At 38.8% G+C, this 27,557-nt stretch overlaps 3 protein-coding genes across 4 annotated transcripts in view; 2 read left to right on the top strand and 1 right to left on the bottom strand.

Moving 5' to 3' along the window:
* The first annotated feature begins 1,939 nt into the window (after positions 1-1,939).
* Positions 1,940-15,719, top strand: terb2 (telomere repeat binding bouquet formation protein 2). Of its 2 annotated transcripts, none has more exons than XM_078247642.1 (7): positions 1,940-2,028; positions 13,683-13,764; positions 13,873-14,012; positions 14,198-14,259; positions 14,335-14,396; positions 14,494-14,573; positions 14,791-15,719. In XM_078247642.1, the coding sequence occupies exons 1-7, from the start codon at positions 2,007-2,009 to the stop codon at positions 14,901-14,903; spliced, it is 561 nt and encodes a 186-aa protein (XP_078103768.1). In that variant the 5' UTR covers positions 1,940-2,006; the 3' UTR covers positions 14,904-15,719. The 2 variants fall into 2 exon arrangements, with proteins under 2 accessions (XP_078103768.1, XP_078103759.1); XM_078247633.1 differs by lacking the exon at positions 1,940-2,028 and adding an exon at positions 12,849-13,017.
* A 459-nt stretch (positions 15,720-16,178) lies between these two features.
* Positions 16,179-20,692, top strand: sord (sorbitol dehydrogenase). Its single transcript, XM_078247618.1, has 9 exons — positions 16,179-16,398; positions 16,509-16,542; positions 17,178-17,342; positions 17,650-17,809; positions 17,930-18,048; positions 18,839-18,904; positions 19,063-19,241; positions 19,904-20,025; positions 20,206-20,692. The coding sequence occupies exons 1-9, from the start codon at positions 16,345-16,347 to the stop codon at positions 20,369-20,371; spliced, it is 1,065 nt and encodes a 354-aa protein (XP_078103744.1). The 5' UTR covers positions 16,179-16,344; the 3' UTR covers positions 20,372-20,692.
* Positions 20,693-22,363: 1,671 nt separating this feature from the next.
* Positions 22,364-27,557, bottom strand: part of apba2b (amyloid beta (A4) precursor protein-binding, family A, member 2b) — a 36,165-nt gene continuing 30,971 nt past the window's right edge. Inside the window, exons 11-14 of the mRNA XM_078247654.1 lie at positions 26,703-26,915; positions 26,477-26,596; positions 25,160-25,300; positions 22,364-23,728 (exon numbers count right to left, since the gene is read on the bottom strand). Of these exons, the coding sequence (XP_078103780.1) occupies positions 23,657-23,728; positions 25,160-25,300; positions 26,477-26,596; positions 26,703-26,915 (546 nt within the window). The 3' untranslated portion in view covers positions 22,364-23,656. The remainder of the gene's footprint in view (positions 23,729-25,159; positions 25,301-26,476; positions 26,597-26,702; positions 26,916-27,557) is intronic.

Raw genomic sequence — 27,557 nt, forward strand, 5'->3', positions numbered from 1 at the left:
TAAGACTAGTCACATTTCCAAGGCTGAGACTTGGAGGTGCCATTTCTCCTCCTGACAGCATCACACTCAGCTGCAAACAACCCCACTACATGTTGGAGATTAAAGTAAAGCCAGAACAACATCATCCATAAATAGCAGAGATGCCACCGTAATGTCACCCATCTCTCCACGTCTATTGAGCCCCCTCGTCAAGACTCCCCTGCCTATCTCAAATGTGTTTGACTAGCTTCTAGGAAAGCAAAAATAGCCGTCATCCTGTGTGATATGGAATGACTTGAGTATATGGAAAACAGCTTTGTAAATTCTCTCTAAATCCATAAAACATGTACTGTAGCGTAGATTAGAAAATTCTTAAATACACCACTGATCTAGCCTGACAAGCCAGACCCACATCAAGATGTTGGGTCTGGGAACTCACCATTGGCAGGGCTCAATCCCCGAGGGGTGGGATAAACAGTTGTCTTTCAAATTCCCTCTGCACGCAATAGGATAGCGCTACAACCAACCAGAACAACGCTAGTTGATAGTAGAGCTTAGATCAGGCCCAAAAAAATCAAGCCCGACCCAACCCGAGCCCGTGCACGTTGTGTCTGAGACCGGCCCGGCCCGGCCCGGCCCGGCCCGACATATTAACTGGAATTATGAGCCCGAGCCCGAGCCCGATTTCAACCCGACACTTTTTTAATAGGCGGGCCGTTATAACTGACGTTCTCAACTACAATTCAGAGTTGTTTGAACTCAACGCATTTCTCTGTGAGGGCTTGCTTCGCCCTCATGCTTGGAGAAGTAACAAAAGAGGACGTTGAAGTCTGACTATCATCTTTTCTGCCACGGCGAGCCTGCTTCATGTGTCTGTTCATCATCCAAGTCCGCGTTTTATTTGCTGTCATAGGAGAGCAGCGTGCCGCACTTAGCCTGATGCACTCGACAAAGCCGACACATATGTTGTCACTGCCCACGACTTGTGTAAAATGGTTCCATGCCTCCAACTTTCCTCCAAATTTGATCAAAGGTAATCCTCTGCTGGTTTTTCCAGCTCGCAAGCTAACGGAGAGTTGCTAGACTGACCCTGGCAGCCGCTAGGGTGCATCTAGATTTCTAGGCTACCACTAATCCACTCTACCACAACTAGCAAAAAAAAAATAAAAGATTAAAAGCACTCCTCAACCAAAATTAGTACTGAAACGATTAGTTGTTTAATTGATCATAATTGATGATCAATAATGATAATTTATTAATCATTTACACATGCTACACAACATTTATTGATTCCAGCTTCACAAATAGCATGATTTGCTGTTTTTTTCACCTTGGTCTCTAGGAAATTGTGATTAGCATATTTCACCATATTCTAGACTAAACAATTAATTGATTACCGGAATAGTTGACATTTTGGGAAATATGCTATATTAGCTTCTTGCCGAGAGTTAGATAAATTACTAGGTAAATATATAGCTACAGCCAACATGGGGAAACAGCTAGCATAGCTCTGTTGAAAAGTTATTAAATCTCACTAATTAACATGTTACAGTTTGTTTAAAGTGACTATATGTAACTTTTAAATGTTTCTGAAACTGTGTAATGTTCCATTTGATGATCATAAATGACCTGTAAATGTAAACGAGACTAACAGTGAAAAGAATGCTATTTTTATGTAATTTTTATTAATACCTCTAAGTCTGATTTTTCCCGCAAAGTCACAAAATGATTGTGGCGCTAAGAGCACACATTCTTACGGGTCACAGATTAACACTGGAAAAGTGTTAGTGAGTATGCAGGTAAAAGGTAGCAGGAGATTTCTTTATGTAGGCCTAATTGTATTTTTATTTTATTTTAGAAGTTATCTGCTGTAGTTATGGCTGATACTGGGGCAGGGCCATCACAGATAAGAAGGATATTAAACAAAGAACTACTAAAAGCTAAAAGGGAAAGTGAAAGACGACATACGAAACCTGGTTTACACTCAGTCAGGCTTTCAACAGATGGAGACAATTATGGGATTGTAAATGATTCAAAAACAGTCCTCAGGTATGTAATATGTCTATTTCATTCATAAAATAACTTTAGATTGTGCGATGTGGTTGTCGCGATGTGGTTGTACATCAACAATCTCTTAATGCTTTTGCTCGTGACTGAGGTGGTGATAGCCCAGTGGATATGACACATGCCTTTGGTGTGGGACAACTACATGTTGCCAAGACAAGACAGCTGTTTCCACTCCTTTGCTCTGCTAAGCGGCGGCTGGCTGTTAGCTTCATATTCACCATACAGAGTGGTATCAATCTTCTCAATCAACTCTCGCCAAGAAAGTGAATACGCGTATTTTCCAAAATGTCCAACTATTCCTTCAATCAAAAAAAGAATCCAGGGATTAATACATAATGTAAATAGTTGCCCTTCCCTGCTGTGTTGTCCTTACTGGAGGGTATCAGCTTATTTATCATCATTGAGGTTATCAGCATAAAGTTTTGGAGTGACAGGTTCCTGCTGAAATCATAAATGACCCCAGGTAAATTAGCAGGCCTTTTCAGTCAGGGATTTTGACTGTGGAGTGACTCACGCTGTTTGTTCCTGCCCTACGGAGGCACGCACAGCAACAGTCAGAAATACTTTAACCAAATGGCGCACTTCAGCGTAAAACTCCAGTCAGCTTGTCCCCTGCTCTCGTTGCCTCTTCGCAGAGATCTACAACAGTAACACAAACTGGCAGATTAGTCTCAACAGTTTAGAATTTGCCACAATAATGATAGCCTCAGCCTTCCTGCTATTTGGCCTTGGCAAGCAAGAGAAATATTCATAAAATAAGCAATCTTATACAAACCAAAGCATTTTTTTAAACTATTCGTATTAACTTTTTTTTAACGTAAGCTTTGGGCAGTCCAAATTTCAAAACCCTAACAACAGCTGTCTATTGCTATTGTAGCCATTATTGTAAATGATCTTGTTATCTCTAATAAATGTTTGTAGCAGTTTCACACTAACAGTCCAAGGAGGACAACTTCATTAAATGACATGGCACAGGTCTATTACTAAAGAGATACAGTTTAGATCTGTCCCTTTTTTCCTGTGATAGTAGGTTACAGAAAACAGAGATATACGTTTGAGAGATACTGCCAAAACACAAGTTGTGTATTCAAGTGTTTTAAAAAGAAGACGGGGCCTGTGTTTAGACATGGGCATCCTGTACTGGTAAAACAAGAAGAAACATATCTCCAGATCACCGCGCCTCACAGAATAAGAAATAAGCCAGACATCCCATTATATTCGTTAAATTGTTCACAACTGTTCTCTGTTTACATGGTTTCATGATTAATGGAAACACCTGACACTCCAGTCAGTTTGTGTTTCAGGGATGTTGTATGTATACTTTGTTAACATAAGAAGAACAGTTTTCAAACATTTAGATATTAATCATTAGTACTGTAATAGCTACAGGTCTCAGGCTAATATCACAACAGATACAGATTACGGGTGAGCCATCAGTAAAACCAAAGTGACTTATTATCAAATTTGGATATAGAATTATGTACGTTTACACTTCAATTGAGAATTTCCATTTTACTTATCCTACTTTATACTTATACTCCACTAAATTTCAGAGTTACATATACCTTTTACTCTGCTATGTTCATTTGGATGTTTTTCTCATTACTTTGCATATAGTACGTTTTTTTTTTAAATAATATTAGTATTGTTATAAATCAAACAACCTAGCACTTCAGTCAGGAACACTCTCGTCATAGATTTAACCATGTATTGCAACAAATGGAAATACAGTTCTGCTTGGCGCTGATGGCTCCGCTCTTGATAATGCTCCCTGGATCAGCCAAGCAGCATGCCAAGCTGAAACAGGGAGCACAATGCAGAAACCCCCCTGGGTAAAAAAAAAAGAGTGAGCCAAAAGAAAGACATTGAAAACCATTTTAAACTTTGAGTCATGTTAGGACTCTGAACTAGGAAGGTGGAGGCTGGAGTGGTGGAGGCTGGAGTGGTGGAGGCGAAGCGTTGCCAGCAGCAGCAGTGAGTGAAGCAGCGTCAGTGTAGCAGGGACCAGTGAGGAGGGAATCATATTTAAAAGGACAGCCTTCATGTGAGAATGGCTGTGATTGGTGTGTGTCTGATAGGAATGATAATTCAATCAGCGGGCGTATGACTTCCGTGTCCTGCAGGAACTAACGCTAAGCTTAATTATATAAAATATTTAAAATTACAGTACTACCAATTTGACCAGCAGCAACATTAAAATATGACTGACATATGACTATGATGAGATTATATTACATATTACAGGTCTGTCAGGTTAATTCTTCAGTAATAACAATAACATATTATAATATATATAATATAAAACTGACCATTCTGCTACATGAGTACTTTTACTTGTTATACTTAAACTCAAATTTTGCATATGAAACTTACTGTTCGATACAATTTAGTATTGCACTTCATCATAGTTGGGGAACTCACAAGAAAGAATGGTCAAAATCGGAGTAGCAGAGGCTGAGATATCCAGACATTTATTCCCCAGTATGGTCTGGATCAACGACAGTTCATTTCCAGGATAATCGCCGGGACATCCAGCACTGCAGGATGTCCCTTGCCTTCCACTCTCTGTGTGTAGCCATTGTCTAACTCCGTCCTCTTTGGGAAACAACAACAAACTTTGAGCTAGCAAGCTACATGCTGAAAATGGCTATATGAGTATTTTCATTTTTCTTATAAGTTTTGAAGAAAATGTACATCTTGCAATAAGTAGGGAACGATTGTAAAGATTTACAAAAAAATATATGCTCACGGCATTTACTATCTAACTGGATCTAGGACGTTTTGGGACCGATTGGCGGGGTTTGCTATGGACAAAATACAATATGGTTGTTCCCTCTAAATTACGCTAGCCCATGGATGTATTAAGCTCGCTAATAGTGTTTTGCAAATGTTTTATAAAGAAGGATGCATCTACAATGTTTTTTTAGATCTCAAGAATACACACAGAAACACTGAATGTAAGTATAACTTTTGTTTGCTGACAAGAGAACACCACAGGGCACCTTTAAGTACAGGATATAAATGCTTCTTCCACTGCTGTCCACCAGGGAAAACCGTAGAAAGTTGGATGAAATGTAGGTTCATAAACTCAATGGGCAAAGTTAGAAAAGAGTTAGAGAATATGATGGGACGTAAGGGAAACAGAACAGAAAGTCAGGTCATTAATCTAAATGGCTTGTGCTCAGTGGGATGTTAACCCCAGGGAGCGGCCATTTCTTAGTGATGCCTTCCTCCAAACTCCAAAAGATGACAAGATGTCATCGTGGACCCAAGTAACTAAGAGGGCAAATAACATTCACACATGGTCTGACATAGCAGCAGGACAGTCCTTGGTGAGACACAAACTTGGCTACAGTCAGTCAAAACTTTGATTCTGTGGGCAGTTTCTGTCTCGCAGGTGTCCTCTGTTCAAATACATCTTTCACTCTGTGTGTTGCCTAACTGATACCGCTGTGCAGCCTTGCATGCCTTGCATGCATGCATGTGCACGTGAATGTGATGCATGTATGAGTCTACAGTATATGCTTGTCTAAGAGTGAGTCTGTTCCCCTAAAGGTAAGCCTGTGGGACCTACGACATTTCCTCTCACCCTACTGTCAGGCGCTGCTCAGCTGTTTCCCTGCATGGCTTCTTAACGGTCTGGGGAGCAATGTACCCTCCTGTCCCTCCTCAGTACACCAACACATCCCGGTGACCCAACCAGGGTTAAAGGTCAGCATGAAGCCTACAGCTAGCACTAAAGCGGTCACTCTGGAAAACTTTCCTTGTCTCCTCTGCTTCACTTTTACTGAGATACAAGTGTGAGCTCACAGAGCTTTGAAAAAATATTTCCCTGTGATATTTTTTTCACTTAACATTTTCACATTCAATTTGGTTTTAGCTCTTTATGTGATTAGGTAGGTTAGGTAGATAAGGATTGGATGGATGTTGACATTCTTTTGTAGAGATTTCTCCAGTAGGGTTAAGAAGATGCACCTGTGCATAGTGAATAACATACACTTTGTTTGATCATTGTGTAATATTTAAATACCACAGTGACTGTTTATACGTACTTTAACTTTTTAACTGAAATTAGTTAGTAAGTAGCATTTTGAATTTCAAGTGATGTGTTTAGTTCTCCCCGTTAATTTGCAATACTTCTATTTCAAATGTGTTCCATAGAGTCAAAATAAGTTTGAATTTAGAAGCAGCTTCAAATTCAAAATCAAGTGCATGTGCCTTAAAAGAAAGGTCAGACAGACAGAAAACACATCTCTGTACCAATGAGCTATAATGGCCAACACAGATTATGGGTACCATGAAAGTAAAAAAACCCAACATGAATCTATGAAAGGCCCAACTATGGATGGGCGAAATGGATGAAATCATATATAACAGTACATGTAATTATATGTCACAATAATAATACTGTATGTAGGGTTGGGCATCGAGAACCGGTTCTAAATTAGAACTTGTTCTAAAATTTGGATTCCTTTGGAATAATTAAGAAATAAAACTTTTGGTTCTGCTTATCAATTCCTAAACAACTAGGCTACACAGCGCAGCCGCCGTCTCTCTCTCTCTTTCGCTCAGCGGCTCAACCACACATTTGCTACACACACAATATGCACTGATTAGCCTACTCATAACACCAGGCATCATTCTCAACTCAGTCATATGTTTTTCCCCAAGAGGCAATACATGTTCGCATGTTTGCATTTTAACTGGTTTGTTTATACTAACTGCCATTTCATCTATGAAGTAAACAACCTTGCATGTGTCCGTCTCTGTGCGGTACGCTGTTTCAAATGTTTGTACAACATTTGATGGCAACAATTGAGATTTTTCAGTATGGACCAAAGTGGTCAACCAACCAACCTAACTGACATTGCCATCCATACAGCCACTGGAATTGCTAAAAATTAATATTGTCCACAATTATCTTATTCATCCAGAGACGTTAAAGGGATAGCTACCATGCTAAACGCTATAGTGAAATCTCTGACGATAGGTATATTTATATCAGTATACTGTATATCTTCATATCGCACATTGTCCCAACCACCTACTGTCAGATGCTGTCCTCCTTTGTGCAACTACTGACATTAATCACAGGACATTCAGTGTTTCCTCTAGGATTTTTAAACAAAGCCCTGCCGCTGGCCATCAGCCTGCTGTGATCCACTGCGCTTGGGTTTGCTCAAAAATTGAAACTCAAAGATGACTGCCAGGAAAAACGACAGGGCTCCAGTAAGTTGTCCAGTTTGCTGTTTGTGTACAATCAAACTCAGGACTCCAATATTTGAACTTGAATTTTTGAATCTTAATTTAAACAATTGAATTTGACTGTTCTATTTGAACTTTTCAACTTCAATTTTTAGATCTGAATTTGTGACCATTAAAAATAATCTATTCAAATTCAGTGTTTGAATTGCAAATCAAAACATTTCATATTTTATTTTCAAAGAGCTGAATGTAGAACAAATACATTCAGATACATGGTTTTGTAAGAAAAATATGTCAGTATTAAGTATTCAGTCTCTTATTTGCTTCCATACCTTCATCAAATTCAGTGCCCCATATCGGGCAGCCGCTGCAAAATGTATATAATGGAAACTGATATATTTTCCAGTTCCTGAGTGCAGCCTCTTACCTAATAGATAGATAGATAGATAAATAGATTTTTATTGATCCCAAAAAAATGGGAAATTCCAGTGTTGCAGCAGCAAAATATCAATATCAATATGTTGCTGTGTGAGAATGAAGACACATATTTTCAGTTTAGCAAAGGATACTCTAGGCTACCAAGCCATGTTACCGGTTAGAGACACAAGTGAGTGAAAGAGACACTACATCAAAGATGAGGCTGAGAATAAAACCCCATCATGTGGTGGGTTTAATCCTTCAACACCTGCGATTTGAAGCACACTCCTTTGATGTTGTTGGTTCAGCTGGAGAGAAAGAGACTTGATAGAGAGAGAGAGAGAGAGAGAGAGAGAGAGAGAGAGAGAGAGAGAGAGAGAGAGAGAGAGAGAGAGAGAGAGAGAGAGATAATAGACTACTCATTTAACACAGAAGTAAAGTGAATGCAAGTTGACAGACTGGTGCGGATAGCAAATCAACTCCTCTATAGCTCTTTAATGATATAACTCCAGTAAGGTTTACTGCTCCATCTCAGTGACAAAGTACTGTATGAAAATGCTGAGGCTATCTCATGATGTCTAGAAGCAGTAAATATATACAATCCAAAGCCAGCAGCAATTCATAAAGACACTAGTTGTTATTGAGCTTGTCTGGGATCGCTGAACATTAGTTTAAAAAAAATAACGTCCTTGATCCAGACCGCCCGCTTTATTATGAATCCCACATAACTTCTAGGCAAGTCTCGCCCTACGAAGCAACCTGATTCAATTCAATTTATTTTATTTGGATTGGTTGGGGTTAGGCATTGACCTTGAGTAGTTAAGGTTAGGATAGCCGATTGGTCAGGGGATAGGACCTGAACAAATTGGGTTACGTTACCTAGCATGGATGCCTGGCCAATGGTGTGTGAATGCTATTGAAGCTATTGAAGTTGTGTGGGCTCCATAATAACACAGACCGCCCTGTACTGGACCATCCCCCACAACAGTTGGGAAGTCATTAATGTTTTTTTCTTCTTTTGTACTATTGTTTCTGTGTAATGTTTAGTCACGTTGCTCATTATTTATAGTTTCTGGTGAAGGTGTTTAATTAAAGATTACATACATGTAGATGCATCCGCTCAAATTCCCCTGTGAATGTAGCCTTCGTTGCTATCAAAACTGTCCTATTAAAACATATGTAGCACAGCTCCACTTACTACATCACTCCATCTGAAACATAGCCACAGTATGAGTGCAGCAAATACCACAGGAGATCAAGACAAACCGAAACCAGGCCAAACAGAGCCTGCAGGAAGACCCAAACCACATCTCTGTATCAGGATTATAGTTGAATCTCATTAGCAACAAAACAGAGACAAATCTATGTAACATTATGGTAATCATATTGTACTACTATAGCAACATACCAAAGCTAATACAATTAATCGATTAGTCAATTAAAGGAACATTAATCAGTAACAAATTTGTTTAAGTATGAATGCCAAAAAATGTACTGGTTTAAGCCTCTCAAATGTGAATATTTGCTGATTTTCTAAGTCTTCTATTATAGTAAATTTAATACATTTGGATTATGGGTTGTTGTCTGGACAAAACTAGTGATACAAATATGTCACTTGGGGCCCAGGGAAAATGTGATGATAGGTATTGTTGTCTGACATTTATGGATAAAACAATCAATTAGTCCATCTAAAAAATAATCGTCAGATGAATTAACAATAATAATTGTTAGTTGCAGCCCTAAAACACACTGCCATAAACAACAATAATACAGCAACAATGGCAATACAACAATCTGGGCTACCACACAATGGACCAATATCATAAGGGACAGAGAGGAGATGGATGAGCCCGGGGCAGCCAGCTCTGCCACCACAGGCCATTTACTCTGTCCAGCAAAAGGGAAGCTGAAAAAACTAAATCAACACAACAGAAAACAAAGGGGAGGAAGAGGACAAATCCTGTCATTTTTACATAATTCAGATTATGTGAATTATTCCTGGACATCAGAGGACACACAAACACACAAAACAGGCCAGAGTCAAACAAAAGAGCAAGAGACATGTAAAGTTTAACAGTTGGAGCATGAATTCACTATGATAATACATCCCGGTTGCAACTTGAACATAAATAAGAGCTGAAATTGCTTTCTTTATCAAAATCTGATGATTCATTTAGTGTAAAAAAAAGCCCATCAGTTTCAAAAGCCTTCAAATATTCAAATAACTTGTCCAACCACAATCCACAACACAAAGATATTTCACCAGAGCAAATTATCATTGGTAAAAAATTTTTAAAAAAATTGTCAATCTAGTAATCAATCAATCAACTAGTTGTTTCCGCGCTCCACTTAATTAGGGCTGCAACAAACATTTGTTTACATTACAGATGTATCTGATGACTGAAAATGCCCATCATAAAGAGTCCAATGTGACATCTTCATATTGCACAACACAAATATATGCAAATTACAGTGATGTAAAACAGAGAAAAGCATAACATCCTCACAACTGAGAAGCTGGATCCAGAGAATCTTTGGCATTTTTCTTAATAAATGACTGAAACAATTAACCGATTATCAGTAATGTTGTGGATTAATTCTATGTCAGTAGTCCACTAATCAATTAATCGACCAGTTTAATGTTTACAGTATTTCATTTATCATCATTCTAATGTTTTGGTAACGGTTTGCAAGAAAGTCACTGAAGACAAATGATTTCCATGCACAGTAAAATCCATATTCTGATAATATTATACTGTTTCTTTGCCAGGAAAATAAAAGGGTAACCACAATTTTAATTATCATAAATGTGTATCATAAATGTCTAACAACAGATAGATGATTCATTCTGTCTACTGTCCTTCTGCTCATGTTAAACCTTAGTGCATGTACCACCGACCAGCCCCTCTCTCCAGTGCTTTGTTCTGAGCGGAGCATGGTGGGGGGTTGGGTATAAGAAACAGGGTGTGGCTTCACCGTACGCTGAACTCAGTCTCCATCCAGTGCCAGTATATGCGCAGGAAAGCTGACCAAAATATTACAAACATGCATGTAGTAAGCTACATCCAATCTCTGTCTTTGTCCATGCATGTCACTCTCTGTCACACCAACAGGCAGTAGATGTGCTGCTCAGTGGTTTTCCAAGCAATTCCTAAGACCTATAATAGCCTGAGATACATCCTATACATTCCCTTTAGTGACAGAGTGATAGGCTCTCTGGTTTCTCAGAGTTCAAACAGGCATAGCCTATCAGTTATACCAGCAATCCTGCTGTACAGCAATCTCTTCCTTAATAGGCTGCTGCTGTTATAAAACACAAGGTTACATGACATTATTGGGCTTCATAAACAGGAATCAACGGGTTCTCTGTGTGCGTGCGTGCGTGCGTGTGTGTGCTTGTGCGTGTGTGTCTGTGGTAGCAATGAGCGCCTGACCTGCAGTCAACCCCACCAAGGATGTTATAGAACATATAGAATCATAAAAAAAAAGAGCTGCTGATGTCTACATACTGCCAAAAACTGCTGTCCAATATGTGAGTGAGTCTACAAGCCAGTACACAGAACTGGATGCTACTGTGAACAAGTAAGATTTGACAACATAACTGCTGAAATGAAATGTTATCAGCTTTTTATTTGTAGGAGACTGAGTTTACCTCCAACAAGCATTTCTGGTTGCTGAACATTAGACAAAACAGCCCCACATTGGAATATTGCTTACTAATATTTAAAAATAATCCAGTACTGGATCATTTAAAAGCTGGGGCACATCACCACTCTTGTGCAATTCCATCAACTATAAGCTACACCATTATTTAACTCACAGTCACCAGCTTAATTTCACAGTCAAAATAGCTTTGCTTTCCAAAGGTAGTTACATTTTGGAAATACACTACCTGCTTGGACTCAAAGCAATGCAGTGGCAGCTGCACTAATTAAATGAAAAAGACTGTAACAGCTTGATCAGTACAGGATTTTATTTATTGTTAGACTGGACTGTTGTAAGCCATATAATGGATCATGATGATCAACTGTAGGCATATATGTTACAAAATATTACCATCTGGTGGTAAAATGTAGTACTGCAAAACACTGCTGGTGGTCATACTTCAGATGGGTGACAAAGGTAAAAACCACAATAACTAGGTGGGGAAACATACCAAAGGCAGCTTCCACGCGGTTTGACTAGAATTAAATTGTATAAATAATTTGCTATGGCCTTTACAATCACCAGATCTCAACCCAAATGAACACATACTGAAGATTTTGGACCAACATGTTAGACAATTTCTCAATGAGCAAAATGCCAACTCTCTCAATGAAACCACTGGTCACAGCAGAGATTAAATCCATATCTCGGAAATGTGAAAATCAATTTCTGAAAATGGCAAACAGGGCCCACAGTGGATCCCTGAGGAACGCCCTTTGTAACATCATCAATGTAAAAACAGGACAGGCACACAATACAATATTCAGTCAGGAGGAGGAATAATAGGTTATATTTACTGAGAGGCATTAGCCTTCCAATCTTTGACTTTCTATGGCTTTAGAAACATCAGATGAGAAAGAAATACAGTAAATTACAAAACAGACTGACAAACATCTAACAGCCTCTAAAGTTATCATTATTTTATGTGTATGTCAGTTAACGATGTCTGACAAGGTCACATTGAAGAAACATATTGAAGAAACACTGAATACGTTTCACTTATACCGGTATATGTGGTAATAATGTAAATAAGACAGTTAGGATACATACTCACAATTTGTTTGACATTAAGCAACGTCCAAAGATAAATAAGGATTATCAATACCTCACTATGCTCAACAGGCTAAAGTTAGCTGGGAAAATAGCAGAACAAAACCAGGATTTTTTTTTTTTTTTTTTTACGGTGGTTGTGATTTTAAGTACCCTACTTGTTTTTTAGGCTTACTGTTTTGTTTTTTTAAAACATATAAAAAACGAAACATTAAACCATACATATAAACAGCCATAGAATCCACCTCCTATGCTAATGAAATATAAAAGCTAGCAAGTCAGACCCTCCATGATCAGACCCAGACCCAGACCTGGTTGTTTGGTAAGCATAGCTATATATTGGTAAGTCGTCCGATTCTCCGAATATCAACAATTCCAACAGTTTTCAACAGCACTTAAATGCAGCAGAGCCGTTTGCGCGCCAAACGACAGCGCTGGTGCAGCACTGCAGTTTAAAAGATTAAGATAAGCAGACTAGCTGGAAAGTTAATAGCTAACAGTTTATCAAAAGAGAGGACTGTAAGTTAGTTATGTTTAGGAATAAGACTGCCTGGTTTTCAAGCAGTGTGCCACAGGGATGTTACAACTTTTGGAGTAAGTAACCTATTATCAGGTCAATGTTTGACTTTATAGGTTTAATTGAGCTAGCTAAGCTAGTTATGAATCACCTGCTAAATAATGCTAATGTAAATGTATTTATTAATTTAACTAGCGGTCTAAAACGTTTAATACATTCAGTGGTTTTCAAAGTTGGGTCAAGGGCCCCCAGGGATTCTTCAGGGAGTTCCAGGGAGTCCCCAGCCAAAAAGGAAATAATTTATTTTCACTATAATTCCATCCAAATGTAACCCAATTACTGTATGTATGGATTTTTGTCCTGAGTTTAATACACGTTCTGTAATAAAACATCTAACATTAAAAGCAAAAAATCCTATTAGATGGGGACCCTATACGAAAGCTTATCAAATGGTGGTCTGTGGTCTAATTTGTGGTAGTTTAGGGGTCCTTGACGTGAAAAAGTTTGGGAACCAGTATCTTTTATTAGTAGTGCTTTATATGGTTGACGTTGGACGGTGATGGCATGTGGTTATGAGTCGCTCATCACTCACCTCACTTCTCTGCTGGGCATCCGATTTCATGTGACAAAAAAAAAATTTATTGATTGAATTAGTTCACGTTGGATCTACATTGTCATTCCAAAACACACACTTTGTGGTAGTTTGATCTTGCTTTTTGTTCATAGTATATGTTTCTTGTAGGACTGGAGGGTGGGACCATTGCTGGTTGGAGAACAGCTGATTACCTTTTCAGTGAGGATGCTACTTTCCCTGATACTCTGAGGTGAGCGTGATGAAGAACTGGAAAGTTGCACATTTATCATCTAGCAGAACATTTGTAAGTCATTTTACTATAATCCTCTACAAGCAGTCATTTCTTTCTGTTTTTCAGGATATTTGAGAGCAAAGATTATCTTTGGAACAAGGTGGTGGTTTTTCACAGCTTGTTTCTGTCCGCGTGTGAGAAGCGCCAGAGTGTAAAGTCTGTGTGCATTGGTCATTATGTGCTGCCTCCAGCCTCAGTACAGGACGGTGAGGACTTTTGTTTATTGACTTATTGTAAACCATACTAAATCTCTCTTTGGTTGGACTTCTTGCAACTCATAGACATAATCAACTTGTGATAAAGGGTCATTGCTTAAAGGTCCTATGACATGAAAAGAAAACCAATTTTATGAAATATAACTCATACAATGTTCCTCTTATTATCATTGAAGAGGTGAGACAAGTGGTTGGGAGGTTGATTTGGGAGTGTGAAGATGAGCTGTCAGTGACTCAGGTAAGTACACCAGTTAAAATAATTTACACAAAGGCAAATCATGTCAATCACTTTAGATTGCCTTCTGTTTGACAGGGTTTCCATAAGAGTTGTAGTTGCCAGACAGAAGATGAGTACAGTGAAGTCAGCAAAAGCGAGTATGTTAAGTTTCCACTGTAAATATTTAATATTGGATCTCAAGAATTTGTAAACTGTCTAGTGAATTAATGAAGTCCTTATTAATCTTTTTGGTAGTTCTGAACCATCTGACACAGACTCATCAGAAAGTGAAGTCCCTCTGTGTGCTCACTATCCAGTTAGTAACATGCTCACAGGTAAAACTATTATTTATTGCCATTTACTGTATGTTCTTTGAGGAAATGTCTTTGCTGTTTCTAATAAGATAATAATAGATAATTGACCTGTAATGAAGGCCGTGTGCAATCAATATTTGGATTATGTGACAATCTGAAACATCTGTTGGAAAAAGTTTCCTCTATGTTGTTGAGTGTTAACATAACACCCTTTTTTCTGTTGACTTATTTACTACAGGGTACGTCAGCATGAATAACCTTCAGAAATATTCAGTTGATCTGTGTGATTTCCGTCCCGGATGTTTTCAATGCTCCAACTGTAAAGCCCACTGCTGCCTGCCACACACATAAGCAAACATGCCCTCAGAACATGTTAAAGAAGAACAAGTAGCAGTTGTGTCACAGTTGCAAGCTGTAGATAATGCACTTTCAAAATAGTTATGTTTCATATTACTGTATGTTTGCATTGCCTAGCTGCACTTGTGTATGCGGTGAAGATGTATACACTGCCATAAAATAAATCAGTGTAACATGGCTAATGCCGATCTCTTTTTGTAATTGTATTCGGCATTATTTCATTGTATCTACTAATTGTTTTACCCCTCTAACATAGTCCCTATTTTTTCATGTTGCCCAATAAAATGAACCATCTATGAAAAAGGTAAATGGTACAAATGGGTCCACATTTACAATTACAATTACATAACTTCTTATATCTGTGGAATTTGTGTTACAGTATATTTTGTGAAGTACTATTTAGTTTGACAACAGAGGATAGACTTGCCCCCATAAGAGTTGACGCAGGAATTAAGCTTGTGTTCAACTAACATGCTTTAACTTAGTCTGTAGTCATACCTCACTAAATAATACTTTCCTAAATGTAAGAAATGCAGCAGATACTGAACAGCATAGGCCTTTATAGTTTTGAATCACCAGTTGGCAGCCTTGTAATGTTTGCAATACACAGAATGCACAAAGAACATCTGACTACAGTCTTTTCATTTAGTGCTCTACAAATGAGGTGTGTCCTTGTCAGAGCTGTTATTTATCTCTTATTGATTTCCATTCACAAAACTGTACAGATCACAGATAAACTATGAACTATGTGATACATATAAAATGTGTATTCTACAAACAAAGATACCATACTGGAAATGTTTTATGGTTGTTTACTATTTGTTTATAAAACACTTTCTTACTTTCTATAATTTTTAGTTAGAAATAATTAATTAATTATTTAATTTGGAAACTTCAATAAGAAATCTAAAGACAAAGCTTTCTCTGCAATGTAGATGCCGTCAAAAGAGAGAAACCTTGCGAAAAATCTTAGTTTAATCACAGCTAACCATAATGCTGTATTTGTCATACAAAAACATGGTCACTTTTCAATTGGACAATCGTTCAACGCATGTTAAAGGATTTTTATGCTAATTACATCACGGCATATCGATATTCACAGGCTCAATAGTAAATTATAATCAATATTAACGTAATGTAAACATATATCAAAGTAATATCGAGCAGTAGTAGGAGTTATAGTAATGTTATGAGTGCAATACATTTTTTTGAGTAGAAGCGGTCACCCCTACAAAGTGGACTCTTCCACGGGTCTTTGGCCAATCGCATGCTTTGTTTTGGTACCAGCCCCGCTATCAGGAAGGAAGGAAGGAAGATGCCTGCTGGTTTCTGAACTTTGACACTTGCCTAACAAGAAGAGAAATCTCTCTTTGGACTCAGTTCATCTCGCTGCTTCATCTTCACCCTGTTGTGTCTGCTCAGTGTTGTATCTGTCATGGCGGAGGAAAATCTGTCCGTGGTGCTGCACGCCCAGGGAGACCTCCGGCTGGTAGGAGACCGACCACAAACGTGTGCCATTTGTATTATTTACAGTCTGTGTCAATTAAACTGACTCCAACCTTTGCCTTCTTTTTTGTGCATTTTGTCAATTTTTCAAAGGAAAAGCGCCCCGTCCCGGAGCCAGGACCCAATGGTGTGATATATTCAGCTGGTGGAGCTCAATGTGTTGGAAAATACTGTTGACATGCAAATTACAATTTATAGGCTACTTCAACAAGCATTTCAAAAATATATGTGAATATGTTTTGCACCTTATGTGAGGTTATAATAAGTGACATTAATTAAATCTCAATTTCAAAACTGCTGCACGTCAAAATGCATTACAGCTGCCTGGCTGCTCTGTTTCAGCTCAATTTATTTTCATATATGGATATATTTTAAACTGCAGAGAAACTAGCCATAGTTCTTATAGTTTTGAAATGTGTGTAGTTGTTTTTTTTTGTTGTTTTTTTTAATTCATTCTGAAAATCTTTGTGACTTGCAAGTCAACTTAGAATGCATTGGGGTCAAAGAATAGATACTTGTAACCGATTTCCTTTCAATTTGGTCACTAGTTTGCCTAAAGATAAGTCTGAGTGGCCATTTAGTTTGACTTCATGCATTCATATTTGAATTCCTAAACCAATCAAACAAATTAAGACGTAGGAAATTATCCAGAGGTCTGGAATTAGGCTGGTCTGTAGTGTCCTTTTGTGACAAAGTGACAAAATGCATACCTGCTTATTAGTCTGTACTGTCCCTGTCTTGTGTGTCATGTTTTGCACCCAGAGGTTTTGCTCCAGATGCATTCTGTAGGAATCTGTGGATCAGATGTTCACTACTGGCAGCACGGCCGAATTGGGGACTTCGTGGTCACTAAACCTATGGTGTTGGGGCACGAGGCGTCAGGGCGGGTGGTGAAGCTTGGATCAGCAGTCAAGCACCTCAAAGTAGGTAAGTGGTTGTGGTGTTTGTGTACCAGAGCTGGGATATACCGAAGGCACTGTCTCATGAAACCTGCCATTCTGTTAAAAGGGAAGTTGACATGCTTTCAAACAACAATATATTTTCAAAATATCATTCCAAAACAATATAACAGAAATTAAAAAAAGTTATATTACTTATCTCAACTTTGGTTATTTTAGAAACTGTGCAGTGCCATAAATGCATTTAAGTACATGCATTCATTGTAGTATACTGTTTAATTTCCATGCAAGGTCTCACTTAGTCCTTGCTGTAAACTTCACTGTGTATTTTTTAGGAGACAGAGTGGCCATTGAGCCCGGCGCACCCCGCGAGATGGACGAGTTCCTCAAAAATGGACGATATAACTTGTCTCCTACCATCTTCTTCTGTGCCACGCCCCCCGACGATGGAAATCTGTGCCGATACTACAAGCACAGTGCCAACTTCTGTTACAAGTAACCGTTTTTTTCAGGATTTCATGGCTTTGCACCAGAGGTTACCTAAAAACTGCCTGCCTTTGCATATATCTTTTTTTTTTCGTCTTTTTTTTCTCGTTCTGTGTCTTTTCTATCCAGGTTGCCTGATAATGTGACGTTCGAGGAGGGAGCTCTAATCGAACCTCTGTCTGTGGGGATCCACGCCTGTCGCAGAGCCGGTGTAACCCTCGGCAGTACTGTGCTCATCTGTGGGGCAGGTAAAAATAAATCGAATCGATACCAGTATTGGTATCGGGGGAAGTACTGGAGTTTATGCACCGATCCGATACCACGTAATAAAGCCCTAAAGAAAATCTACGTTAAAATAGTTTATTTATGTTCTTTTCCGTTATAGGCTAACTGACTTCCAAACTGGATAATAAAAGAAAGTTCTGTGGCATTCATTGTTTGTGTTTAACCTAAGCCAGACCGGCAACAAATATAGAAATCATATCACATCCATACAGGGATAGTAGTATACAGTTGTTAAAACATAATAAAATATATGACACACTGGTATCGGATTGGTACTCTGTGTCGGCCAATACGCAAGTTCAGGTATCAGAATCGGTATCGGGAAGCAAAAAATGGTATCGGACCATCTCTATATATATAAGGAGGTGATTGTACTGCGTTGGTCTAACATGTCCCTGTAAGTAAGGAGTCTAGTTTAAAACGCGTCACTGGGTGTAGTCACAAAATTGAGAATCATACTGACACAACAAAACTGGAGTGAGTAAAAAACTACTGAACCTTAACGCACCTTATGAGAGACTTAATATTTAACAGATCCCTTTTGTTTTGCGAAAACAAGGTGATGCACATTTAAGACACCTGTGTGAAGCATTCCCAGGTAAAATAGTTCATTGTTTCTTATAAGGGTAAAGTAATGCAGTACATGTGACTGACTCTTTTTCCTTTTTATCTGAACATTGAAATCTCAAGCTTCAAATTGATATTTAACAGTCTCTACAGTAGGCATCTTGTTTATTCCTTCTCTTCCCACAGGACCTATTGGGTTGGTCTGTTTGCTTGTGGCCAAGGCGATGGGGGCCTCGCAGGTCGTCATCACCGGTATAAAGCGCACACACACACACACACACACACACACACACACACACACACACACACACACACACACACACAACTGAAACAACACAACATGCATATTCTGGTAGCATCTTCTCTCCAGTCTTTTCTTTTTCTCTCTAATCCATCTTTTCTGTGTTCAGATCTGTTCCCTGAGCGTCTGACAATAGCCAAAGAGTTGGGTGCAGACTTCCAGCTGACGGTAAAGAGAGGAGACGGACCCCAGCAGCTGGCCAAAAGTGTGGAGGACAAGCTAGGCGCTCAGCCTCACGTTGCTATTGAATGCTCTGGTGTGGAGAGCAGCATTCAAACTGCCATCTATGTATGTGACTACCCAGTAAAGACCGTTTAAAGTTGTATTCAGAATTATGAAGTAGCTCTGCACACAGTCTAGACAATAGTACATTTACTCAGGTACTGTACTGACTTACAGTTTTGAGGCACTACATGCACTTTACTTGAGTGTTTCCATTTCATGCAACATTACACTTCAACTCCACTATAATTCAGAGGGAAATACTGCATTTATCCAACAGCTTAAGCTACAGTACTTGTTACTTTACATATCCCATTGTTATAAACTACCCAACAGAATATAAAAGTTATGATTAGCTCCACCTCAGCCGACTACAACAGTAGTGCTACCTACATGTTATTACACCTGTAATAGTATTATATAATAATGTAACAATCACAGTGGCAATTTTTCCATTTTACTTTTTAGTCTTGATACTTTGATACTTCATACTACGTACATTTTGAATGCAGGACTTTTACTTATTTTACTACAGTAATGGATGATGTAATGTATTTTTACAGTGTGGTATTGCTGCTTTTACTTAAGAGTCTGAATACTTTCTCCTCCACTGCTTGTCATTTATACTACCATATACTCGGTTCACTATGAGGCATAAATGCCAGATTTTCAGTATCTGCAGACTCATAAAATAACCCAAAGTTGTAATTTATTTATTTACTTGTCAGGCGACACGTTCAGGAGGTGTGGTGGCGCTGGTGGGTCTCGGTCCTGACATGGTCACTATTCCTCTGATCAATGCTGCCATAAGAGAAGTGGACATCAGAGGAATTTTCCGCTACTGCAACACGTGAGGAAATATCCCTTTTTTTTCTATAAGCAGATGTTTAAAGCAAAGCTGGAGGCAGTTCCACTTGAGAGTAATAATTCGATCATTTATGTTTGTGGCCGAAGCTCAACTCGTAAAGTACATATTAGGTATCACGGATAATGAACGCATGACTAAAATGTTTGTCTCGCTGTGTTGCAGCTGGCCGATGGCCATAGCCATGTTGGCAGCAGGTAAAGTGAACGTGAAGCCCCTCGTGACCCACCGTTTCCCCCTGGAGCAGGCAGTCCAGGCCTTTGAGACCACGCGTCAGGGTCTCGGGATAAAGGTCATGTTAAAGTGTGACCAGAATGACCAGAATCCCTAATCTGACCCGCTGCACTGAAACAAACCTGACCCAACTCAGCATGACAAGCAGACATAAACGCAAACTGGACATTGACCCTGAGCAAGATAACAGCCAGTTCAAAGAGACACACTAATAACAGCACTGTGAACTGACTGCATGTCACAGATGTAACTAGCATCAAATGGTACGAGTAATTATTTTATGATGCTCAACTTTGTTGTATAACCAACATTTTGTTTAAAGGTTGTATATCAATTGTTCCATTTTAAATTGGATCATTTTACACACAGCTACTGTAGTAAAAGAAAATCCTTGAATAATAAAAATGTAAATAAAAATGTTAGGTGGCTTTTTATATTTCATCTTCACAGAACCTGCACTACCCAATTGCAGGCATCAGGGGGAACTAGAGAGTTTCCAAAGCAGTGTCTTTGTCCTAATGATATTATGACATTAAGCATTGCCTTAGTTCTCGCAGGACACCAATTAAATTATCATTTCTATCAAGTCACCAACCAATCACAGGCCTTCTCACATCAAGGCGCTCCATTTAAATGTCTCCCTCCTCCTCCTCACTGATCCCTGCTTCACCAATACTGCCTTACACTGCTGCTGCTGCTGCTGGCAAAGCTTGCCCCCACCTTCCTTGTTTAGAGTCCTAACATGACTTACGTTTAAAATGTTTTTTAATGTCTTGATTTGGGCCCACTTTTGTATACACGGGGGGGTTTCAGCATTGCGCTCCCTATTTAAGTTTAGCGTGCTGCTTGGGTGATCCAGGAAGCATTATTAGAGCGGAGCCATCAGCGCCAAGCAGAACTGGATTTCCATTTGTTGCAATACATGGTTAAATCTATGGCGAGAGCGTTCCTGACTGAAGTAGTATTAGTACAATATGTATTATATATTAATCTTTGAAATACACTTTTTGGCAGTTAGTACACAAGAAATAACAAGAATATCAATCAAATTTTCTTTAAAATGCCACTGCCAATTAAACTGGCTCCTTCAGATTAATGTTTTCAAAGGTATTTCTGAAGCTGTCTTATCAATCACAATTGATTCATTTGTTGACACTCAAGAATCAAAGTGTTTACGGACATCTTTGACTAATTTCTTTACTTTTCCAGTGTGAACACAACATATTCAAAAGCTGTTTAGGATTTCTACGAATTATGGAATAGGCACACAGATACTGTGTTTGTCCCATTTCCATACTACAGTAATGGTATATACTGTATGTACAATATACTACTTGTCATGGTGTACTGTTTTTGCTGTTAGTAAACAAGAAATCTATTTACGGTACAGTTTTGTACCAACCGGAAACTATGCAATACATGCACTGACAGACATCAAATCATGCAATTTGGAAACTTAACGAGAAAACCCAACACAAAAGATTTAATAGTCCAAGATCTACGGAAGAGAATAAGGGCCACATGTGAAAAATGTATTTGAGTTCTGACTTTTCTTCTCAGAATTCTGACTTTAAACTCAGAACTCATTCCATTTTTTTCACGTGGCTCCAATCCTCTTCCTTAAAGATCTATTTAAAATGTTTGCTCGTCTAATTCAAACTATTTTAATTACAATTGGTCTGTAGTTTCAAATTCAGACACATCCAGAAATAACTTTAATAAGACTGAATTCTGAATTCTACTGAAAGTAAAAGTCTCACTAAGGCAAAATTATGAGGCAAATCAAAAGTTTGACTTACTCACAAATGAGATTTTAATTTCAACATATTAGGTCCAAATAATGAATAATTTACTCACAGGTTTGACTTAGTACAGTATGTCAAATAATGATGTGATGAGTCAAAAATGTAACTTACTATATTAAATTGATGAGGCAATAAGTCAAGAAATATTGACTTACCATGTTTTTATTATATCTAACTTGTCTTCCATTTTTCTTTGGTTTTATTTTCCTGGCAGCACTTTCACACAGCGAATCCAACCCTTTTTAGAACCAGTTTTCAGTTTGATCCAGTCCAACAAAACCAGCCAGCTTTAGCCCAGATTTTATTATCTTGCCACAATGACATGAAACTACTTTACGAGGCATGCACACAAATAATGTTCATGTGGTTAAACTTTACTACAATGCATTGTAAAACCTTTACCCAGCGGTTAAGATTTGCTTCTGTCACAGTGTGTGATTCACAGTTCTCTCTTTCCCTCTCAAGACTGAAAGCCAACATACAGGTGGGGAGATGTTTGCAGTGACTAAACCTGTGTGTTTTTTTGTTTTTTTTAACATGAGCACTATACTAGACACGTTTCTCTTTATGTACAGACATTCTAATACTGCTTATGGAAATGGGACAGCTCACACAACACAGTTACATTCACAATCCACTCATAGTTTGCATGAGTTTCAGTCAGATGAGCATACAGTAGAGTAGCACACAAAAGAAACTTTGATATCAAAAGCATAATTGATGCACGTTAATAGTTTTACTCGGTTGCTTGTTATTTTAATGTGAGTGTTTGTACATGAGATTTAGAAAAGACTTCAGAAGGTTGAACTCGTGTATTGCCGTAAAATCAAGGAAATCAAAAGGATATGGCGTTTCTCCCATGAACCCCTGCTGCGAGCATTGGTTTGCTTCACATGTACATTATATCACCTTAGCATATTAAAACCCAACATCTCAAACACTCAACTCATTCCCCTTTTCACCAGCAACTACTTTGATATCCGGCATTTAATCGTGTCTCCGCCGTCATCATGGACCATTTCAATTCAACAGCGAGATTCAATAAATATTTACAATGCAGGTGTGGCCCCTCCCACCCTCCGTCCGTCCATCCATCGCCTTCACTTCATATTAGTAAAATATGTATTTACATGAGAAATAAATAAACAGAAGAAACTGAAACTATACAAGAAGTATAGTAGAAGTATCATATTGCATTACATGAATATAAAAAAATAAATTGTGACAAATTCGCTCGTAAGTCTGTCCACACGATCTCACCAAAGTGACATGGAAAAGCACAGACCGGACAAATAAATAAAACACACACACATACACACACACACACATACATACATACACCCCCCCTTTAGCTGGTCAGATGGAAAAAGCGTCTCATGTCAATTAAATGGCTGTTGCAAGTTAAGCACAGACACGGAAGAGATGATAAAGTCATCAGCTCAAAGAAAGAAAAAAGAAAAGAGAAATGAATTGACAAGGAGAAGCAATCCTCCCCCCAGTCACTTGCTTGGTTTGCCCCGTAAGAGAACCAATCACAGCTGACGGCCTGTCCTGTGGAACGGTCCCTGTCCAATCGTTTATATGTACATAGGTGTCTCCTGTCCCGTTAGAAGTCTGAACATGGCTGCCGGCATGGTCTTCATGTGAATCTGGAAAAAAACAATATTATTATAGTATATTTTCATATTTCATGTTGAGTAAGAATCTGTGTATTCCTTTCCGTTACCATGTTCAAAAGATAACTTTTAACCTCAAAACTTGTTATTGCTGTGTACAAAATCTATATAGTCCACTATACAGCATTGATGTTTGAATATCTAGTGAGAATTATTATATCCCGCTACGGTATACTTATTATACCTTAGATAAGGGGTTACTATACTTTTTAAAATTTTGAGGTACTGCTTCGATGCTATACTTCTACTCCATTACATTTCAGAGGGAAACGTTGTGCCTTTTTGCTGCACTACATTCATTTGACACTTAGTTACTAGTTCCATTGAGAAAAACATACGGTATGATGCAGTACTATGTTACTAATCTACCCAGTAGAATACAAAGTATCTAAAATTGGCTCCACATTGACAAACCAGTGCTCTTATATGATAGTGATGAAAACAGAATATAATATTCTATAACACTTTGAAATGTGCCATTCTGCATTATACTTTCACTTTTGATTCGTGCCGATAGTAGTGAATTCAGGACTTTTACTTGTCTTAAGTATTTTTAGACTTAGGTATTTCTACTTTTATTTAAGTAAATGATCTGAGTACTTCTTCCACCACTGCAAAGTTTAGCCCTGTGACATCTGCCTAACTGATGCAAGAGAGCACACCTAGTACTGTTTATTAGCCGTTACTTCCTGACACCTCCGCCAGATGATGGTTTTAAAGTAAAACCAAAAGCTAAAAAATGCAACCATACCTCTGTCCTTTTTTGGTGTGACTTACATTTTATATGTTCTTAATCTTGGTTGATCTCCTGGTTTCTATATAGCAGACTTATATTATCCAACAATGCAACATAAAAAGTAGTGTAATATCGATGGCCACTAAACAAGATATATCGACCAACGTGCAGTGGGCAGACGGTAAATTATTTTGCACACAGCCCCAGACCTTTCTGCTCCACAGAAAAAAACTTGACAAATCTTTTCCATTTAAAAGCTTCAATAGGTTGAAGGCATCCTTCTACAACAGAACAGAAACTTTCATCTATATTCTCCATACATTCTTTTAGCAGTCAGTAACAGGCCGAGATATTCTTTCCTTTAGTGTCCAAACACTGTGGATCCTACAGTTCCCATAATGCTACTGAATTCTGTATTTTGTTAGACTTTCCCTGGCTGGTAAATGCTTACATCTTTCAAACGTAAGCCCCCAATTTCTGTTAAAAATGTGTAGTAGGGTTATTTTCTTGCTTACTTAAGGAGGTTTCTATACAGTATAATTCACTTTAAGTATATATGGTGATAGAAAAAAAAATCACATTTTCTATATCCTCAGTGTGCATGTGTGTGTGTGTGTGTGTGTGTGTGTGTGTGTGTGTGTGTGTGTGTGTGTGTGTGTGTTTTTAACCTCGCCAACAGAGTTTGAGAGCGCCTGGACAATCTTCTCATGTGCTGTGGCCACCACACTATGCCCATTAATCTCGATGATCCTGTGACCCACACGGACCCCACCGCGCTCAGCAATGCCTCCTCGCATCAGACTGCATATCTGACGAAACAAACACACACAAAAAAAGTCCTCATGTAGAATACAGAGTAATATGCAAAATATTACATTCTCGCTAAAGATAATGGGATTTTCTTTTGGTGTATAAATATTGCTCAACAGCAATTTATTACAACACTGTGAAAGACAGTGTTTCTTCATCTGTACATCTGTGTACAGAGAAAATAAAAAAATTAACAGATTAATCTAAACTGGAACAGGAATGTGAAACATGCACATGCCGTACTGTACAAATACAAAATATACCATACTTAAAGTGTGAATGAGTGTGAAGCGACTGGAATGAGGATTAGCACCTCTAAATCTGAGGCCATGCTTCTCAGCAGGAAACCGATGAGAGTGCCTACTCCAGGTAGGGAATGAGTCCTTACCCCAAGTGAAGGAGTTCAAGTACCTTGGGGTCTTGTTTGCGAGTGAGTGGACAATGGAGCGTGAGATTGGCCGGAGAACTGGAGAAGCAGAGGCGGTATTACATTCACTTTAACGCACCTTTGTGACAAAAAGAGAGCTGAGCCATAAGGCAAAGCTCTTGATCTACCGGTCAATTTTCGTTCCTACCCTCACTTATGGTCATGAAGGCTGGGTCATGAGCGAAAGAACGGGATTCAGGGTACAAGTGGCCGAAATGGGTTTCCTCAGGAGAGTGGCTGGCATCTCCCTTAGAGATAGCGTGAGAAGCTCAGTCATCCGTGAGGAGCTTGGAGTAGAGCCGCTGCTCCTTTGCGTCGAAAGGAGCCAGCTGAGGTGGTTTGGGCATCTGGTAAGGATGCCCCCTGGTCGCCTCCCTAGGGAGGTGTTCCAGGCCTGTCCAGCTGGGACGAGCCCTCGGGGAAGACCCAGGACTAGGTGGAGAGATTATATCTCTACCCTGGCCTGGGAATGCCTCAATCCCCCAATCAGAGCTGGTTAATGTGGCTCGGGTAAGTGAAGTTTGAGGTCCCCTGCTGGAGCTGCTGCCCCCGCGACCCGACCCCAGATAAGCAGATGACGATGGATGGATGGATGGATGGATGGATCATACTTAACAACTCACACATGAGAAAAACACGACAAAACAGTACGTTTTAATTATGTTTTTAAAAATGACATCTTTTGTTAACATTATGAATAACAAACGTAGGTTCCTGTTTGTCAGAAAGAGGTCAGAATGGTACTTACAATGCCGTTCTGGACACTGAAGCCCAGCTGATACTTTAGATCTGGTCTCTTAATGAGGACCGTGGTAACAGGAGGGCAACTGACTATGTTCATTTTCACCTGAACCTGGTTCTTCAAGCCCTTTAACATAGAGAAACACACAAACATAACAAGTGTGTTCACTGAATTATGTGGTTTATAACAATGTTTAATTATCATTTATTTCATAGCTTTAGTTTCTCTGTACCTTAATGATTCCCTGACAGGTGGCGAGTGGCAGCCCCACTAGGCTGGTGTTGTTGATGGACATGATCTGATCTCCAATGCTGAGCTTGCTAGAGCGAGCCGCTGGCCCGCCGTTCATCATGTTGGCTAAGATAACTGTGGGCAGAATGGAGCCCCAGCCGGACTCCACAATCACCACACCCAGGATCTCCCCTTTACTCTTCTCCAGCTGCAGCTGTAGAGAGAGGAGACATGTTTACGTTTCATCATGTACAGAAACTGACCTACCATAATTAGATGATTTGACCTTATAACAGTGCAAAGGCATTAGCATTTCAACACTACTATGTCTTCACCAGAGTTATATCTTTTTTTACTCAATGAAAATGCCAATGTCATGTTTTGTCAATGTTTTGAAAATGTCAAAAACGTCAGCATGCTTAAGTCGCCTCAAGAATTTGCTGTAGTTGCTCTGAAAAGCAGCTGATTCAGCTATAAATTGCTGGAGAATGTGTAGAGAACTGACTTTCACTTAAAACAAAAGGATTTCTTTTTGACACCGGTCAGAAAATTCACTTTTCTAGCTCTAGAAATCTGTGGTCTGACTGCTGCCCTGGAGCTCAAAGGGTAGGGCTGGCAAAATAGGATCTATACAGTGAGACAGTACACAATTGTCAACTGTCAAATTTTGCCATAATGTTTATACGGAGGTATATATCCCTTTAATATCTCTGGCTGCATTAGACTTTTGCAGGCAAAGTTGCAAATTAATAAACAACACTGCTTTATAATTACATTGTAATTATTTACAATAATTATGACAGTATGTGAAGGAGTACCTTAATCTCTTAAATTCACAGGATTAGCCAAAAACAGA

This window comes from Sander vitreus, chromosome 1 (genome assembly GCF_031162955.1).
Source record: "Sander vitreus isolate 19-12246 chromosome 1, sanVit1, whole genome shotgun sequence".
Classification (NCBI taxonomy): Eukaryota; Metazoa; Chordata; class Actinopteri; order Perciformes; family Percidae; genus Sander; species Sander vitreus.